Source organism: Lissotriton helveticus, chromosome 4_1 (genome assembly GCF_964261635.1).
Source record: "Lissotriton helveticus chromosome 4_1, aLisHel1.1, whole genome shotgun sequence".
Taxonomy (NCBI): Eukaryota; Metazoa; Chordata; class Amphibia; order Caudata; family Salamandridae; genus Lissotriton; species Lissotriton helveticus.
In genome coordinates this window covers 157,103,509-157,124,350 of record NC_136063.1, presented here as the reverse complement: position 1 = coordinate 157,124,350, position 20,842 = coordinate 157,103,509, and the positions used below count along the sequence as shown (strand labels likewise).

The following is a 20,842-nucleotide window of genomic DNA, read 5'->3' as shown; positions in this document are numbered from 1 at the left end:
TGTAGTGCAGCAACTAATTATGGCAGCAATCTCATTCTATAAGAGCGCTGATATAGCCTCTCTGATTATGCCAGGGTTCAGGGTTGAATGCTTGCAATCCCCTTATGTTGCCACGTCTCCGCAGATCTACATACTGGAGCTGAAGGTAGTGGCAAGCAATAGTTCCAGAGTTATAATGGCCTTTTGAGTCTGTGCAAACCTAGTAACCTGCATTTTTTAAGGGTTTTCAAACAACACTTCTCTAATATTTTCCCATTCGGAGAAATGTTGGAAATTTACTCCCGACAATGGCAGACGTAAACCTTCTTCCAGAGTTGGGAATAAGTGGTTGGAGGGAAAGTGAACTTGCAAACACTCAGATTTTCGCATGAGAAAATCTACACATGCATATTTCCTCATGCTAAAATGCTGTTCACAAATATTTTCTATGAGTACTATATCTTGTCTTGTCTTCTGTAAATTCTTGGGAATTCACAAAAGCCGAATAGCTGCAATTAATTCAAGGACATATAACATGGGTGCACTTTAGAGACTTTATTTAATAATTGGGCCCCTAATTTGGTCTTGCGTTGACCATGACCTTTTGCGTTTATTAAAATTATGTCTTTGTCTCTGTATCGGCTAGCTTCACTGTGAGTGACCGCAGTCTGCTCTTTCACAAGGAGCATATCGGCAAACAAAGTAGTTTTGTTCATTGCCTGTAACTATTGTGGCAGTGTGTGCTTTTTGAGACCCAACATTCTTTTGCCAATGTTTGTTATAATGGTGAGGGTTCGGCAGCTCCCACACCAATAAGGTTTTACAAAAACCATGCCAAAACAGTTCACACATTGACAAAACTAAAAAGCTGAACACCAATTTCAGACCTACTGGCTTTTCCAATGTTTGTTTATTTTTGTTTCCCATAAATTGATTGAAACTGGTGTCACTGATTTTTCCATCATGAATATTTTTGGAAAATACTAGCATGCATCAACACGTTACTAAATGATGCTGCAAAGAATTGGTACCTGACCTTTTACAGTAGTTCAGCAAAATGTATTTTTTCTTGCTTTCATTTTTTTATGAGCATTTTATTTTGAAAGCAAAGAATCGTCAATCTTCAAGTTTCAACAAATATTTACATTAAATCAGAGCATTCTGGGAGCATTATACATAGCTTTATATTGCTAAACTTTTAAAACGTCGGTACACATTTTTATACTGGAACCACTGTCCGTAGTGGAGTCAGAGCTTACAACATTTACTAAAGCGCTTAACCAAGTAATAAAGGCTTTCAATGAATGAACCATGAATAAAGGTTTGAACAGCATTAACATATGGGCAAACAGATTATCTTAACTGCAAACAGTACCCTTCCCAGATCCATAATGTGGTACTGAAAACCAAAGTGTTTGGGCTGCAGGAGGTTGTGCCTACTTGTCCCAAGGAAAAACTACACATGAAAACGTGTTGCCCTTGACCCCAAACAATATGTCCTGGGCGTTGGGCTATAGGACTTCTACATCCCTGTAGGCAGTCGCACACCTCCTCACCCACAAACAGTCACCCAGACAACCATAGACTTAGTCAGACAACCAATCAATCAGCCATATAGACATTCATGTACCCCCTAACACTCATACACCCACTTAGACATCAACTGACAGAGATATACACATTCACACAACCAGCCACTCGCCCATACATTCACTGAGACACCTAATCACTCACCTATACAGTCAGTCATGCACCCCATGAGTCATCCCTCACACACAACACCTTGGTATATATTAAACACTGAAACATTCGGTCTCTGATGATGTCATCACTGATATCATCACTGATGTCATTTGAGATGTAATCCGTGATGTCATGAGTGATGTCACTGACCATGTCATGAGTGATGTAATATGTGAAGTCATAACCAGTGCATTGCGGGGACTCGAGTTATAGTTAACTCCGCTAACTATAACAAAAATCTGACCTTAACTATAGCGTCCCTTGAACCCTTCGTTTTTTTTGTGAAACAAAATATGTATATGGTTTAAAACATATGGTTCAATACAATATCAGTACTCTTATTTCGTTATATTAGATACCAGTTTTTATTCATATATATCAGTGCTAATACTTTTGTGTTAAAATCAATAATGTAATTGCTTTACCACTTAAGTATAGCTTGTCATTTTTCATGGGTATTTTTTTTGCACTTAATTAGTAATTTATAATTTGGTAACAGGTTGTTGGATTAGCAGGTAAATAGGATGAGCTGTTAATTACATTTATTGTGTTATTTTTAATTTTATGTTAATTGAATATTTAACTGATTAGGTAAATTGATTTATATTAATAATCTAAGTGTATTTTTTTAAATTTAAATGTATTTATTATCCTATAGTTAAATAATTAATATATATTTTAGTTGCAAGTTGTTAGATTTGTAATGGGATAGGCTGGGGAATTAGTTGAAGGATGTTTTATTAATTTAAAAAGTTTTCATGTTTAATTTTATTTGTTTATATACTATATATTTTTTATTTTGAATATGTTTTAATAATTTTGCTAGCTATTTAACTGTTTGTTTGAAAATGATTAGGGTTTAGAATGGAATATGTAACCCTTCCTACAATTTCCATGTTTTCACTTCAGTTGGATTGGGCATAGTAAATGTAACCCCTCCTATGGCCAACATTTTCCCTACATTGTTTGGAATAGTAAAGGCAACCCGGCTAAATTCCAACATTTACTACTGTTTAGACTGGAGTGGGAATGATAAATCTATCTGCCCCAAAGTCTACCCTTTCCATAATTTTGCTTTCCTTGGTACATTTAACCTCTAAGTCCATCATTTTCCCTGCTGTTTGATTTGAGTGGGAATAGTAAATCTAACCATTCCAAAGTCCAATACTTTCTCTGATTTTACTTACGTTGGAGTGGGAATAGTAAATGCAACCCCTCCAAAATCCAACACTTTCCCTACTTTTGCTTACATTGTACGGGGAGTTGGAAATGTAACTCCTCCAAAGTTTAGTACTTTTTCTACTTTTACTTAAACTGGAATTAGATTAGTTTAATGTCACTCCTTTGAAGTCAAGCAATTTTGCTAGTGTTTTGTAAATAACTTTGCACTTGTTTAATGTTTATATGATTGTTAAATATATTTTATTTAAATGTACTTTTTTGAAAATACATTTTTTATTGAATAGCTATGTTACTGTTAATATCTTTGTCAATTTTAATTTTTTACTAAAATGTTATGTTATTAGTGTCTTAGTTGTTGAGAACATATTTTTAAATGTATATAAATATTATTTACTTGACAGCCATAATCATTTTTATATTGTAGTATTTAAATTAGGTTATGTATATGTTTTGTGTATGTTAATTTTTACTTTTAAATTACTGTTGACATATCTAACTTAATGTATTTTAAATATTTATTTTTTTAAATATTTTTTTAAGGTGTGTCTGTGTAAGAAATTGTATGTTATGTTTACCAAAATTTATAGAGCGCACGGGCACCAAAGGGTTTCATGGCGCTGACAGTGAGGACGGCAAATAACCTATCCGGATGCTTGCTTAAATAGCCAGGTCTTCAAGGCTCTCCGGAACTCCATAAGGTTTGCACAACTCCTGATTGTCAAAGGGAGAGTGTTCCAAACCTTCGGGGCGAGATAATCAAATCGACACCCTCCCTGTCGCTTCCATTTGAAGGAGGGTAAGGTAAGCAGAGAGATGAGCTGAGCGAAGATTGCGGGTAGGCTCATGCTGTTGATAAACCTGGGACTTTTCCTGTGCAGGGCCTTGAAAGCCAGACATCCTACTTTAAATGTCACCCATTGAGCAATAGGTAGCCAATGAAGGTCGGCCAGCAACGGTCTTGCCGATCTCCAATTAGGATGTTTGAAAATGAGTCTGGCTGCTTGATTTTGGACAATTTGCAAGCGCTTTGACAAAAATATGGGTAATCCTAAATAGATGGAATTGGAAAAATCCAGTTGGGATAAAACCAAAGCAAGCACCGCCAGTATATGAGCGGAATGGGTAAGCAAATGGGCAATTTTTTAAATTTCGCGCAATTGATGGAAGCTGGAAGAAATCACAGCTCCCACCTGTCCTTTAAGAGAGAGATCTGAGTTAATGGTGATCCCGAGGCTTTTCACCGAGGGAGAAGGAGAGGGAGGTGACCCTATTGACGGCCAGAAGTGCAGGCCCCAGCTGGCCTCACTTTTGCCAGGGAGCACCAGCTCTGTCTTCCCTGGGTTAAGTTTTAGATGGTTCAACTCCATTCACCGCTGGATGTGCAACATAGTGGCCTGGAATTCCGTGGCAGAGTCCGGGGAGTCCAATGTGAATATTAATTGCAGGTCGTCTGCATAATTAAAGGTTGTGACCTTTCTGTTTTTTAAAGACTGTAACAGGGGTTTAAGATATAAGTTAAACAGGAGTGGAGACAATGACGAGCCTTGCGTTTCACCGCAGGTAGTAACCAGTTTGGGCGCAGTAAAGTTCCCGAGCCTGACCGCCTGAGTACGGTCAGTCAGGAAGGAATTCACCCAGCTGAGAGCGGAGCCCCGGCATGCCGGCCTGTTCGACACGGTGCAATAAGATGGTGTGGTCGACTGTGCCGAATGCCGCCGACAGGTCCAGGAGCACTAGGGCCTGATGGATACCCCTATCAGCATTAGATCTCAGTGTCCAGGACTGCAAGAATCACAGACTCCGTTGAGTGCGCCGGACGAAATCCGGCTTGGTTAGGCTCCAAGTAATCCGATAGTTCGATGAAGTTGGAGAGACATCTAGCCACGTGAGCTTCCAGGATTTTTGCTCCAAAAGGAAGGAGGGATATAGGCCGATAATTAGAAAGATTGGCAGGCTCGGCACCAGGTTTTTTAATAAGCGGTACCAGTGTCGCATTTTTAAAAGCACCGGCAACCCTACCTTGTGCGAGTGACTCGTTAAGAAGGGGGAGTATGCTAAGTGGTAGTGCCAAAAAAAGTCCATTAGGACGTGAGGGGGACAACAATCATTAGGTGAGCCAGATTTGACCCGGGTCATCAGTTCGACTAGCATTGAATGGTCGATCGAAGGGATAGCCTCCAGTTCAAAGAGGTTACGAGGTGTGTCCTCTGTGGGGACCATACTGGACCTTTCCGGTATGCTTTCTTTGATGGTAACTATTTTATCCATAAAGAAGTCATTGAGCGAATTGCAGAGCTCTTGCGTCGGGACTTGGGGAGGAGAAGTTCTTTCATCGTTGCAAAGGCCATTCACAACCTTAAAAATTTCCTTTGATTTGTTTTGAGCATTTAAGATTTTCTCAGAGAAAAATGCTGCCTTAGATCTTAATATGGTATTCTTGTATTTCTTATGGGCAGTCGTATATAACACCCTGTCTTTGTCAGAGTACCCGTGTCTCCATTTCCTCTCGTGTTGACGCAGTTCCAATTTTTGTTTCTTTAGGTCAGCCGAGAACCATCTGTGCGCATCTGCGCGACGGGCGCGAGAGAATTTAGTGAGAGGTACATGTTCATTACATGCTGCCAGGAGCCAGTCAGAAAGATTCGTTTCCATGAGGTTGAGATTATGGCTAGGAGCAGGGATTGATTTGGTCAGGGAACTGAGAAAATCCTGGTTTTTCAGTGATCTCCATTTCCTAGTTACCCCTCCCACTGTGATGGAAGCTTTTGAATGGCCATGTTATGGATTATTGTTCCAGGTGGGTGACTTCCCATCTCCAGGAATAATCAGAACCCTTTTTAGGGTGAACCCTTAAAGCCACTAAAGGAACCTGAGCTCAACCTCCTGGTAGCTATGGCGCACAGCAGACAGACTGACCTTAGGGCAATGTGTAAAGTATTTATGCAGTACCAAGACAGCAATAAAGTTGAAATGCGAAAAAATAAAAATACCAAACTGAATTGTACAAATCGAGATATATTAAATGAACAAATTACACAAAACTGATAAAAATCTAATAATGGGATCTGTAGGTATGAATTTTTAAAGTTGTAAGTTGGAATAGCCCAAGAAACACAAGGGGCCAATGGTTGCGGTAGACTGGGACCTAGGCCTATTTCATGCTGACCGTGATGGAGCGCAGGTCGGATACACCAACTGGGTTCATCCAGGTCAAAAATGTTGCCTCCTGACATTAGTCCTTTAAGGCCCATTCTACCTCAGAAGCACTACATTTCCCCAGACTTATAGGGTGCCGGGAGGAGGACAACCGTAGGGTCCAGTTGCACTGGTCATCTGGGCAGTTGCTGGAAAGGTCTGTTGTATCCTTGTAGCTTGAATAGGAAGTCAGCCTTATGACCTCGGTAGCCCACTTCTTTGTCCAGGGTACAAGAGAGCAGGTCCAGTAATTCGGGGCTGTACTAAAGGCGCAGGCAGCTGGTTCAGTCCTCTTCTGATCTTACTCCGGTACTAGGAAGGTTCTGAAGTGGGTGCCTGGAGGTGCCTCATTTAGGCCTTAAAGTATGCAAAAAAGTGATGGGTAGAATGATTGATTTAGTGTCAGTCAGTGGTATTTACTTGAGACGCTTCTTAGTTCATCATTATCTTACACACCATGCCACCCCAGATTAGACACTGCTCATATGCAAACCAGTTTCGACCCTGCTCCAATATGAACAGTGCAGCCCAAACTGCCAGGTCAGGTCCTTACTGTACCAGAACACAAGCAATCCAGGACCGGTTTCACCCTAGCGACGGACCATCAGCCAGGTTTTACTTGGTTCCTGTAACCTAGTGTGCATTGGACCCACGTCTATGCATAGCCGTCCCACTTATGGCAACCCACTAAAGTATACAAAAAAGTGACACGGAAGTGCTTGAATTAATCTCCGCCTCTGGCATGTACCCGGGCCACATCCCAGTCCATCGTTATTTTGCCCATCATGCCACCTCTGATTCGACTTGGCCTTATGCAAATCAGTCTTTACTTATCACCTCGAGTGAAAACTGTTCCGCAGCATTGATAGTTATGGACACATTAACAATTTTACACCGTAGGTTTGAATACGGGAATTTGAGATGGAAATGAGATATATTTTGTACAAATGGAAGACTCCATCGATTTAACTAAAATGCAGTGACAACAGCTGAATCATGCCAGTTTTTTTTATTTAAATAGGTGCTGTACAGATGTTTGGCCCAAACTGATAACATATTTGATGAAAGGTTTTGGCATAGATACATAGAGCCGCAATTGGTCAACTTGGAGTGGCTGCTTTTCAGATCCATTTCAGGAATAATCCTTCTTTCAATTCACAACACAATAACTGATTTCTGTACTAGCCAATCACAGACCAGTTGGTCATCCTTGGCCAGGAGTAATTTTTTATCTCCAGATTGTTTAAAGAAACTTGATGAAATATGCAGAGCCAAACCATTTCAGTGTGCCTTCCTTGCAGAACCATCTTAACTAGATTGTAGCTTGCAATTCTCCCTGATTGGACCGCTCGATGAGACAGGATTTTGATGATCAACTTCTACACCTGTCCCACATCTTAACTAACCAATACTTCTAGACCTAGAGGAACAGAAAGCGGGCATAAAAAAATGCTCTCTCCGCTCTGAGCAGAGCTTGGGTCTCCCTGCGGCATGTTTCACATACAAGGAGAGGCAAATTGAGTCTGTACTGGAGAGAAATGCTCAAGTGGACACATTCCCCAAATGCAAAAAAAGTTTAGGGAGATGACCGACCCCTCAAATCCTTATGTTCTGCCCCATATAGTTCCACAACATATACCAATGGATATCCCACACTGTGCTACAGAGTAGGGCTGACCTTTCCAATGGCCTTATGCCAGTTTTCCATAACATCATCATGAGTGGTGCTGTGGGAAGGGGGTTGCAGTAGCTCAGGTAGAAGGACTTGCATCTGTAAGCCACTCAATCTGGACTGATTCAGAAAGGGGTCACTTTACATGTGCCCTCCACTGAACTTCTAGGTCTGCCTCCCATGCTACATGCCAATCGCACCCCAGTCCCGCCTGTCTGCAAGCTTGTGGAAGAATTTCTGGTGAGTGATCCTACACGGGTAAACACAAGGGGGGTCATTAGGATCGCGGTTTTTCCGCATCCTCGGGGCCGGCGGAAGGCACCGCCGGCCCAGAGGATGCGGAAAAACCGCAGCGGACTGACCAAAGACCCACCGCCACATTAGGATGGCTGGTGGGTCCTGGTTTCCGTCCGCAGCTTTTCCGCCGCGGCTGGCTTACAACCGCGGCGGAAAAGCTCTAATATGGTGATGGTGTCTGTCAGACACCGTCCACCATATTAGGATGGCCTGTAAAGTATGCTTTTCCGCGGCGGGTTTTCCGCCGTGGAAAAGCATACGGAACTTCACTGCGGGGCCCGTTGCGGGCCCCCTAGGTGAAGAGGGGGTGGGGGGTGCACATGGGGGGTACCCCCCTGCATTTGCATGCAGAAAGCGGCAGGCACCGCGCGGTGCCTGCCTCTTACTGCATGCAAATGCAATGCGTGCATTTTTAACATTGCGGCGGGTGCAGCTTGAAGCTCCACCCGCCGCAATGTTAAAAATAGAGGATGTGACCGCAACCCTGGCGGTCACATCCTAATCAGCACGGAGGGAACGCCGCAGCCCCTGCGGACGTTCCCTCCTCCTCAAGGGTGGCGGACGGACGCAAGTCCGTCCGCCATCCTAATCGGCCCCAAGGTTTGTTTCTATTAATGGTTTTTAGTGCTATCAATATTTGGTTGTATTTTTGCATTCACTGATTGTAACTTTTTTAACTTATCTATGGTCGTTTGACTTCATGCTAGTGTTTTCATATTCTCAAGTATGCTTTTTGAAATGTTTTCACGACTGCTTGCAAAAAATTGGATTATAAAATAACAGACGAAGAGGTAAAGAAATCAATTAAAGGTGAAATAGCGGTCTTCAATTATGTATATACAAAATAAATGAAGAGTAAAAAGGTATACCAGTAAATGTTTCCCTTACACTATGGCACTCTGCCATTTTATGGGGGAACACCCCTCCCCTCAATCAGTGTCCCTGTTCTTCCTACATCTTCTTATCATAACTCTTACACCATCACATACCTCTTCGATTAGCCCCCACCCCTAGTTTGCTATCCTAATCCACCTCTTACCACAACTTTAACCTCATTCCTAATGGTAACCCTTACTCCAATCCAAACTATAAGATCTTACTTTAGACTATTTCTTACTCTGACGATTCTTCTAACCTAACCCCTAAAATTAACCTATACTGTAACTCCTCCTAACCCATATACATTGCCTTACACTAACCCCTAAACATAACTTAAATCAAACCCTTCTAAACTTCTCTTTAACCTCATTGCATACCCACTTTCAGTTTTTACACTAGTTTTTCAACGTATTTGTTAATTGTTCCTTTTTCAGCCTAATATTTAACTTTTCTTTATTATTTGGTTTTACTTTTTCTTTCTTCTCTGCTTTTTCATTCTGATGTTTTATTGTAAACTGCTTTCATGCTTCTATGCACTTCCTTTCGCTTATCATGTGTGCAAAACGTTTTCTCTTACACCTCATATTTAACTTAAGCTGTGAACTTTATTTCATGATCTTGTATTAATCTTTTAAACTCTACCCGGAGTTTATTTTCCTGCTTAGTTCTAGCTCTTACTTTCCCATCTTTATGTGCGAACGACTAACGAGGTGCTGATCGCCTGTACTCACTTCGCTAAACTGTTAGTATTCTGCTGTCAAGCCTCAGTTTTACCACTCTGACGTCCTCCTATACCACTTCTGCGGTACCACAGCCTGCCCATGCACCTACCCCTGCGAATGACTAACGAGGTGCTGATCGCCTGTACTCACTTCGCTAAACTGTTAGTATTCTGCTGTCAAGCCTCAGTTTTACCACTCTGACGTCCTCCTATACCACTTCTGCGGTACCACAGCCTGCCCATGCACCTACCCCTGTTATTGTCCTACACAATGTGTCTTTTGTGCAGTTATGTACTCTGAAGTGTGGCCTATACTTTTCACTACACCATGTCTGTTCTGTACACCTAGGTGCTCAGGGCGGGTCGGTTGCGCGAGCCCTCTTGCAGAGACCTGGTTTTGCAGTGAGAGCTGTTACTCGCGATGTCACCCGGCCGGCATCTCTGGCCCTTCGTGACTTGGGAGCCACGGTGGTGAAAGGAGACCTGGACAACCAGAAGAGTATTGAGGAGGCCATGAATGGGGCTCATGGCACATTTTTGGTGACCAACTTCTTTGACAGTTTCAGCAAGGAGAAGGAAGTGCAGCAGGTAAGACCGGGGTGGCTTCCTCTGATCAACATGCCAGGTACTGCCATTCCTATAAAGGGCCTTTTCCTATGTTTATTTAAATTTCCCATTAATGGAAACTTGTGGACATGTTGCAACCTGAAATGTGTAAAATACGTACGGCCGGATTACGAGTTCGACCCATGGTGGCTGTGCGAGTACCGCTGCACCGATGGTCTGACCCCTATGTTCGGAGTTTGGCAGTTGGACTGCCATAGGACCACTGCGACTGCTGGGGATTTCAAGGGTATTTCAGCGGTGTGAGGCTGCAATATGCTGGTGTTCTGCTGCACCGCCGCCAAGCATATTATGAGTTTCCTCACTATAACTCCTCTCATGGCGGTGAGCCTGCCATAAAAAGGGTGGTGGTGAGGACACTAAGGGGGGCTCTGTGCATGGGGGTGCATTTAGGGGGGCACATGGTGTCCCCCCTGTCTGTATACACCCCCTGTTCTGCACAAAACAAAATACAAAACGTGTGCAGGAACAGACTGCGGCACTCTCACACCGGTGCCTTTCTAAGGCTCTCCTATAACCCTTAAAAGGGCACAGATGTGGTTTGCCGCCGCAGGACTGCACAACCTGTATTCCAGTCAGAATATGGTGGACGGGCTGACTATGGGTTTGGCAGTCCTGGAGTGGTGTGCTAGTATTCCCACAACCCTGACCTAAGCAGGGGCTTCCCTAATTTGCCCTTGTTCCCTCTCTACTGTGTCCAACCTTCCACAAACCTGGTTTCCAACTCACCCGCTGTGGGGAAATAACCCCTTACTGAAAAGGCTATGCCAGCCAAGTTACCCCCAATGGTGACCCGCGACCAACTTTTTTCTGTCATATCCATTATGAAATGTACCACATCGCCTCTCCTCCAATCGTTCCCATTACTTCCTCTCCTCTCTGTGCCCCAGAATACTAGAATTCTCTCCATGCCTGATCATTCACCCTTTGTGCTGATGGCGCAATTACCTATGCAGCAGTTTCAAAAGTCACACAGACCTGTTTCTCACAGCTCCAGCAACACATGAGCAGTTTCTCTTGATCCACTCCTAATGCAAGCCCACAGATTATCCTCCAGTGTGAACAAGATCAAGCATCCTCCATTCCATTGTCACTTAATGGAACATGCTTTTCCTTGAATATAATGTTGAATCGCCAACAGCCCAAGGCAAAAACTTTGAACAGCTTCAATACTTTCAAGTTTTAACTGACTGTTGGTTAACAATACTTACTGCCTCCATTATGTCCACATTAAAAAGCACTTTTTTATTGATGAATGTTGCGTCCCACAATACCATCGCTACCACCATTTGAAAAAACTCCAGGAAGGCTACGATCCCTATTTTTTCTATAGTCCAGCTATTGCTCCACACGCCACCTGCCTTAAGGAAAAAGACCAAAACTTGCTCCTCCAACCTCATCTGAGAAAATATGTATGTACCATTCTGCATCATCTCCCATACCACCAACAAGATGCTATTGAATTGCTTCACGAATGGCTTCTATATCTTCAAGTTGACCTGCACACCCAACGATTGCCTAACTCAATGAATGAGAAGCAGCAAACTAGACGGTGCCAAACCCAATCATCTCCAAAATGTCCTGACTGCTCTCACCACTCTACATGCAGAATTGTGCTGACCACGTGGTGCCTCAACATCCCGTACCTGAACCCTGGTGTTTGCCAACCTCACCTCTAGCAGCTCAATCATCGCTTTCCTCTTGTCCCCGGCAACCTGACTCAATCTTAGTAGAAACAAGCTCAATCTCTAGAAAAGATAGCACTGTAGCTGGCCTCAGCATCTTCTCTTCCACAAGTGGCATCCCTACATCCTCAAACAGCCCAGAAGAGTCTGACCTTTCTATTTTTCGGGCACACGCCAATCGGGGACATATTCAGCCAGTCCTGAAAAGGACCTCCCATTATGCCTTCCTGTGTATCCCTTTGACAATTTAGCTCCTACTATCTCGTGGTGTACCTATCAAATTCCCTGCCCACCTCTTACCCCTCGGCCCATCGTATCTCAATTTGGACCCCTATTCAAGACCTGTGAGTAACAATGGTCCGGCCACCTTGTTATACCATCACACAGTATGCTGACTGGTCCAGTTTAACTGGAGTATGTGCTCTTCCCACGGGCCCATGTACTCCTCTGGTTCAGCTGCTGCCATTCACCCCCCTGGGGCTCCTTGTTCCCCTACTATGTAACATGCAGTGTATTAGTAGGTTGCGTGCCGCACATTTTAAGCACTCCTGTCTAAATTCACAGTATTGATAGAGCTGCCCTAGTTGTAGACCCTGCAAGTGCCCCCTTGTCCTGCCTTTTCTCTACCCACTGCCTTGGGTGGGGATGTCCCCTAAAGGGACAATTTACTAACCAACGACTAGCTGTAAAATCTGTTACCGGCCTAGCGGGTGCCATTGTGTACTGCCATAAGTCATTATCCTACTTCCTCCACCCACTTTTACGCTCTGTATCCTCCAGCAGCAGTGCCCTGATGTCCTTGTTTTATCTTACCTCCAAAAGATAATATGTACCTTTCTAATAATATCCGTATTTATAAAGTGCCACGCGCAGCTCAGGGTAATGCTCACATTATAAATTGGCATACATCAGAAACACCACTGTCCAATCCTCAATTGTTATTGTGACCCTGGGCCTCCTCACTATTTCATATTCCTCCTTTTTTGAGCCCTCCTTTGCCCGCACCTGTCGGTACACTAGTTTAAAGACTTCAATGTATTCCTTGAACTATATCCTCTCCGTCGTGGCTGCCATCGAATATGCCCCAAGGGGTTCATAAATCTGACATAGTGCAGTTCCTTTCCCTTAAGCTCCTTACTTTCTTTTTTTACCTTTGTCCCCAGTCTCTCTCATTCTTTTGGGTCCCCTTCCTTTCTCTTTCTTGCGCTCCCCTCCCTTTTCCATTATCAGTCCATGCATTCCCTTCTATTTTTTCAACATCTGCCACATTCTTCTCAAAGCCTTCTGTAACCACACCTTGGTTGGGCACAAATCTGCCTTTGTGTAGTTTCACCCCAGCCATCCTGTGGCACCTCAAGCTCTCCCTAACCCCTTTTGATACCATTTCCGGCTTTGCGCTGAACTCTGTCTTTCTATCTGGCTTCAAAGTCCGGGCCTTGGCCGAAGTCTGTCATCCCGGCAGCGATCTCCTCTCCAAAGCCCATATTTTCTCAATAGCCATTGTCTTCTGCTTCCTTGTGTCCTGCAAAACGCCAATCAAATCTCATTTTACTCTGCCCGTTCCACCCTCGCCCTTGAATATATTCTGCCAAGCAGTATTGCTTCGCTGCACCTTCATTGTCCCCCAAACCTTCAACCAACTACTGTCCTCAATTGTTTCCTCTTTCTAATCCAAAACTGACCACCCCTGCATCCAGAATCCCCAAGCTTAGGTTGCTTGTCCTTAGCACTTTGCCATCACCTACACCAGCATCACTGGTCACCTGCTGGTTGCCATGCCTGCTCTGCCAAGCAGCCCACACCAGACCTTCCCCGTCTCATTGCTACGTCGTCCCACACCGAGGTCGGGCTGCTTATACCCAACTGACTGCGCTGTTGCTTCCGTTCGAGGGGGTGGAGTTGCACAAGACTCTCCAGAGTGCTGCTCCTTCTTTATCTTGACTGTCTCTATGAACCCTTGAAAGCCCAAGAGCGACTTTTCTCTACTTGTTGTTTGTTCTTGTCCTCATCCAGGACCCACACCCATCTCCCCCACTCCTGTTGTGGCCTCACTCTCTATGCTCTTTCCCCAGCCCGCTGCTTCGCTCTCCTTCCTGCACCCTCTTGTCCCACTACTTCACCCTTTGGCATAGCTCTACCCAGGTCCTACTGTAGCTGCTCTCGTGTCTTACACCTTAAGGGGTTTTTGGCCCGAGATTCGCTCTTCTACCCAAGGGTGCACCCTTCCCACTCTCTATCCTCTCCCTGTCTCCCTGCTTGTCGGCCTCCTCCTCTCCCTTGCATCATTCTATCATAGCAGCGATTACAGATGATGCGCTAAAGAAATGCAGGCTTGCCAACAGCGTCCGCTGTCCTCTCTCACTTTCCATTGTTTTTGCTGCCCGCCTCCACCAGTGTTTAATATGTAAAAAAATAAGTGCCAGGGCTCTGGTCAGGAGGCCACTGCAGCTTGCACTACAGTTGCCCCTGCTATGCTGCTAGTGATCGTACCAACACAACTACTAACCATTACACTCCTACAAGTGTAACAATGCAGGCTATTCTGGTCCCCCATCCTCTAAGAATGGCTTGGGTAGTAGGTAATAATTTTTTATTCAATATACATTAAAAATAACTATCTGCTGTTGTAGTCCTCTCAAAATTAGTCAGACAGCTCCATTTTGTGGCAGACTGTCACAGGCGCCAGTGTTGACAATAATTTGCCAGTGCCAAGCACTGGAAACCACCACCTCAAGTTAAGCACTGGCCTCCGCGATCACATTTGTGTCTGATCCAAGGGCGCAGGGGCGGTGGTCTGTTTCCTTCCTGTGCCTCTGCATCTGAAAGAGACACGTTAGTGATAGATTCCTTACCTTAGAATATCCCCAGGCGTCCGACTGGATCCGGAAATGTTTTTCATCAGCAGTACCCCTGCGCATCGGTAGGTGATGTTGTGCGGCTCCGTGACAGTCGCTAGATTCATAAGCCCCGAGATGACATCACAGAGACTACTTAGGCGCCACCCATGCGCGCTGTCAGTTCTTTCTTTTTCCGCGCCAGCAAGTGCAGATCCGGTTCGAGCATGTACCCTAGTCACTTTATGACTTATTTTTTTTAGACTTTTGTCTCTACTTTTGTTTTGAGTCTTCGACTCATGGTGCCACGTAGGGATGCCTGGGTTTAAATCCTGCCGGGCCTGCCGCCGTACGATGTCAGTGGCTGACCCCTATGGCATCTGTCTGGAGTGCGACCATGACTCCAGGTCCTGTTCCGACTGTCTGGCCATGACTCTGAAGGCTTTGCGGGAGCGGTCCCGAAAGCTACTGGAGGCCCAGTAGTCGTCTCCGCCGTTCGAGGTCCAGGGGTCGCTCGAGGGACCAACCTTGGAGCCATCATCATCTCTCCTTGGGGTCCAACTTTTCACCCTCTGAATCGGGTAAGAGGCATCACAAGAAAAAGTCGAAGAAGCATGTACGCTCGCCGACCTCCCTTCCCACCCCCACCCCCCCCTTGTTGGTCTCCGGACATGGACTAGGGGGCCAGGGGTCCTTCCACCCCCACGGCTCAGTTGGAGCCTGAGAATCCCATGGCCTACCAGGGTCCGTCGACGACTCCGGCCCAGGTGCAAGAGTTTCTTGCTGCCATGGACCGCCTTTTCAGGCCTTGGGCTCCTGCTGGCGCGCCTTCAGGCCTTGCGGTCCCTATTAAGGGCCCTTGCATGCCACCGGCAGCTCCGGCGCTGCAAGGTCCTCGGTCAGCGCCTCCGGCCCCGTGCCGCTGAGTCCTCCGGCGGCCCCGGGCCCCCTGCGGCTCCGTTCCCGGCGCCGCACTGAGTTCTGTTCGTCCCACCTCCGCCCTTGCCAGAGTTTCCGGGCAATTTGGCTCCGGCTTGGGACCCTAATTGAGACATGGAGCCGAATTGGCGCTGTCCACGGCGCCGTTGGAGCATTTCTTTTCCCCTGTGCCTCCCCCGCCACTGCAGCCTGTGCCTCGGGCCGTGGAGGAGGGGGATGACTGGGAGGGGTCGGAGGACCCTCTTAAACGGCAGTGCGAGTCCGAACATGAGTGGGCGGAGGACTCTAAGATGCAGGTGGCCTTGACGTCTCCTCTGAGCCTGGGTTTGTGTCTCCTCCAGCTGTCATGGAGGAAGGCGCCACATACACTGTGGTGCTCTGAAGAGCAGCTGAGGCTCTTGACCTTGATGTACCTACTGTTACCCTCAAGACGAACCTCCTTACTGAAGTGCTTCAGCCGGCAGCAAGTTCTATGGAACCTCTGCTTTCGTTCAATGAGGCCTTGACGGATGTTTTGATAGGCACCCGGTCTAGACCAGCCACAGGGGTTTCTGTGGATAAAAACGTGGCCAGGCGTCACCGCCCCGCACGGGTGACCCTCCCTTTTTAACAAATCATCCGACCCGGAGAGCCTGGTCATTCAGGCCTCTACTTCCCAAAGTGCATTCCCTACCGCCCCGCCGGTTAAGAAATCGAAAAAGCTGGAGCAGTTTGGTAAAAAGTTGTTTTCCTCTGCCAGCCTTGGGCTGCGGTCAGTCAACACTGCATGCCTCTTGGGCCGCTCCTCTCACTCTGTGTGGGACAAGGTGGCGCAAACTCGGCCCCAGTGCCAGAAGGAGGTTCTGACCGATGTTTCCCAAGCTGTTGCGGAGGGGAATAATGCAGCGAAGTTTGCCATTCGGTGTGGGCTGGACACCACAGACTCTTTGGGGAGCGCCATCTCCAAAACGGTGTTGATCGTGCACGCCTGCAAGGACCCCTATTGTGGACCTGCTGCCTCCATTCTTCGAAATATAATTGTGGGCATCGTCCCGACCGATCAAATTATATGTAGATCTGGACCGACATAGTTGTAGACAGCCCCTAATTGTGGCCTGTGCTAAAACTTCAATCAGCCTCTCCCCACCGTAGGGACAATATTGATTGTAAACTCTTTAGGCAATTATTCTATGTCCTGAGGATGAACCGATAATGTTTAAGGTTCGAAACGTCGTCGACTTGAGCTGCACTAAAAGCATAATTGATACTAATCTTACATGCATATGTGTACATTGTGGATTATCTGTTTTATGATTTACAATTTTTTCAGATGACCTGTTTTTGCCTATTATCTTTTCCCTTGTTTGTGTTCCCTTAGTGTGTTGGTCTGACATCGGCTGGTGTCCGGCTTCCATCACACTCCGTGTTTTATTGTCTCATGATTGTTGCTATCAAGAAAATAAATTGTCCGGCTGGACATTTCTTATAAAAATATAGTTCCATTTGGTCTATATTCATTTTTCTGATTTTCCCCTTTTTGCCGAAGGACCACTGTCTGTAAAAATAAGTATCTACCCAAGGTCCTTAGCATATTGCGCCCTGGGTCCCCTTGTTTTGTTTAAATAATAATCTCCAAAACGGTGGCCTTGCATCGCCATGCCTGGCTGCGGTCCACTGGGCTTTCGGGGGATGTCAAGAGTTCCCTCATGGACATGCCCTTTGATGGTACTCGCCTTTTTGGCGATAAGGCAGACAGTGCGCTGGAACGTTTCAAGGACTCTTGGGCTACGGCCAAGTCCTTGGGTCTCTCCACCACACGCCCGGCCATGTCTATCTTTCGTGGCCACGGAAGGGGCGCCCCTACTCGTTCGTTCATCCAGAAGCCTGCGCAGAACCTACCTCAGCGCAGGCGTGGCGGCACAGGTGGCCAGCATGCAGGTCAGTACACCTCCGCTCCCGCAGCATCTGCCTCAAAGCCTTCCTAGTCCGATCTTTGGGGTGCACCCCACACCGGTGGGCTGCAGGATTCAATATCACCTCCCCCACTGGCGTTCTGTCACTTCGGACAGGTGGGTGCTGCAAATCGTCCGAAGGGTCTACTCCCTCCCCTTAAAGTCTGCCCCTCCAGCCATGCCACCTCAGTTCCACCGCATGTCGGGGGACAACTTTGCGCTCCTCCAGCAGGAAGTCACAGCCAAGGAGGCCATAAAGCACGTTCCTGGACCAGAAGTAGGACGTGGTTGTTATTACCACTACTTTCTGGTCGCCAAGAAGGAGAAAGGGAGCCTGCGCCCAATCTTGGACCTCAGGAACGTCAATCGCTTCCTCCGGAAGGAGAAGTTCTAGATGTTGACTCTGGCTCAGGTCTTAGCTGCCCTCAACCCTGGGGACTGGACGGTAGCGTTGGACTGGCAGAACGCATATTTTCATATCCCTGTCCTGCCGGCCCACCGGCGTTACCTGCGGTTCACGGTAGGCCAGGAGCATTTTTAGTTTGCCGTGCTCCCCTTCGGCCTTACCAGCGCCCCTCGGGTGTTCATGAAACTGATGGCAGTGGTCGCACCTCATCTGCGCATGTCAGGGATGTCAGTCTTCCCCTACCTCGACGACTGGTTGTTGAAGGCGGGCTCGCCCCAGGCAGTCGTCACCCACCTTCAGACTATGGCCGACCTCATGCATTTGCTGGGGTTCTCCATCAACGTGCCAAAGTCGCACCTGAGTCCCTCTCAGAAGCTCCCCTTCATCGGAGCGGTTCTCATTCAACGCACTTTGAGGTTTATGCTCCTGAGCAGCGAGTCCGGGATATTCAGGCTATGATTCCAATCTTTCAGCCTCTATCCCGGGTTTCAGTCCGGATGACTCTCTGGCTCCTGGGCCTGATGGCCTCCTGCATCCTGCTAGTGCAACATGCCATGTGGGACTCTGAAGTGGGACCTGAAGTTCCAGTGGGCACAGCATCAGGGCAACCTATCCGATCATGTCCAGATCTCGGAGGGCACTGCACGACAATTGCAGTGGTGGCTCACAAATCGCGATTGGGTCATTGGCAGGTCCCTCTCCCTTCCCCAACCGGAGCACACACTGGTAACGGATAAATCCCTCCTGGGATGGGGCGGCCACTTGGAAGAGGCGGAGATCAGAGGCCTCTGGTCTCCGGCGGAGTCCCTGCTCCATATCCATCTTTTGAAGCTTCGGGCGATCCGACTTGCACTGAAGGCAATCCTTCCCTCTGTCTGGGGAAGTGTAGAGCAGATGTTCATGGACAACACCACCGCCATGTGATATTACAACAAACAGGTTGGGTGGGGTCGTGACCCTATGTCCGGAGGCTCTGCGCCTCTGGACATGGCTGGAACATCAAGGCATTACCTTGGTGGTTCAACACATGGCAGGTTCTCTGAACGCCAGGGCGGACAAATTCAGCTGCCGGTGCTTGATGGATCATGAATGGCGTCTGAGCTCTCACGTGGCGCAAGGTCTCTCTCTGCAGTGGGGAGAGCCTTGGTTAGATCTATTCGCCACCGAAAAGAATGTGCAATGTCATCAATTCTGCGTGTTGGAATTTCCAAGGCTACTAAACAACAAAATTGCTGACCCTTACAATAGTTTATCTCTCTAATTAGTGAGAATACAAACAAAGAAAAATCTTCGGTTTGTTGGGGTTATTTTATTTCAACCCATTTAAATTTTTAAGTCATTTTTATATATTTTTCATGAGCGAGAAAAAACACTTTACACAAAAACATTTACAATATTTACAACTATCATACAACTAGCATATATACAGATAAATCCACATTTATATACAAACTCCTTTTACATGAAAACAATGGCAATTATATATCCACAAATAATTATTCTTTGTGAAAAATGACACCACTGTAGTGCCCAAAAAGGTCAAAAAACAAGCAAGGCAACAAGCAATTGAATTAAACTCTTTCCAATTCGTTTAAAGAAATGAATGATCAACTCAAAAACTAATGGATTATGATGCCTATTTGCCGTCTGCCGACGCGTTTCGAATCTGGAAGCAATTCACAGATTCTCCTCAGGGCTCTGTCAATGTAGTAATCTATGAAAATAAAGGAAGTTCGATTTAATTGCTAAAATATAGAAATATACATTCCCCTGTGTCAAACTGAAAGTCACTGTTTGGGTTACCTTCACTAGTGTATAGTACGGTCCCGCCGTTCGTAAATTTCAGATGGGGACGGGGGCCATGGGCTTTTTGAATTTGATAGAGAAATCTGTGTTTGGAAAAAATACGTGATGGTTACTAGACCATCCACTACAGGACAGTCAGAGTGTCTCTATAGCTAAGGCTCATACTTCATACCTTCGCACGTTGTAGCGATAACGCTGCTGGTGTTTGCACCCTGAAATTATTCTGCTCGTGGAGCGATGCCGATGGAATCTGTAAAGCACAAGTATAAATTGTGCTTACTGGTAATGATTTTAAATACAGACAGTACGTTTGGATTTTCTACATTTACGTTCTTACGTGATGCCTGTCATACCTGTAGCGGGGGGAAGCGAAGTTTTGTTTGCTGGTCACATTTTCGTTAGTCTGAACACCGCCGTATATTTCACTGAAAGCGGGACGCACGTTATGGGCTTTTCAGCGGCGTGTAGAGGTGCGTGCTTGAATCGCGCTGAATTCAAAGGGTGAAATGTCGGGGATTATTAAGTTTGAAACGACATACGCTAAAATATATTTAACATAGACCGAGGTCTCTGTTTCACTCACCTCACTCAGGTTAACAAACCAGGAAATGCGAACTCATTGGTGGAGAAGCTGCCATGTGAGCTCCTACTTCACAGTAAACGTACCGCTCGGCATTGTGGTTGTTGTAGTTAAATCATTATAGGACGCTTTTGGTTTTTAAAGGCGAGAAATCTCGGACAAAGAATTCAACCCCGTTTGGGTACTGTTGAATTTTAGTATCAAGTAGGCCTCTTTCCTTAGTAAAATTTGTTCAGTATTTGCCCCAGATTTAGATTGATTAATATTGAACAAGACAGTCCATTGGAACTCGTTATCACCGTGTTTGTTATCAATGAAATGTTGCACCAGGGGCGCAGTGAGGACTTTGTTTTTGATGCGTGACCTATG

The 20,842-nt window shown here is 45.9% G+C and overlaps 1 protein-coding gene across 1 annotated transcript in view; it reads left to right on the top strand.

Moving 5' to 3' along the window:
* The window catches only part of LOC144828455 (nmrA-like family domain-containing protein 1), a 77,727-nt gene that overhangs the window by 15,033 nt on the left and 41,852 nt on the right, over positions 1-20,842 (top strand). Inside the window, exon 2 of the mRNA XM_078686632.1 lies at positions 10,018-10,256. Coding sequence (XP_078542758.1) covers positions 10,018-10,256 — 239 coding nt within the window. The remainder of the gene's footprint in view (positions 1-10,017; positions 10,257-20,842) is intronic.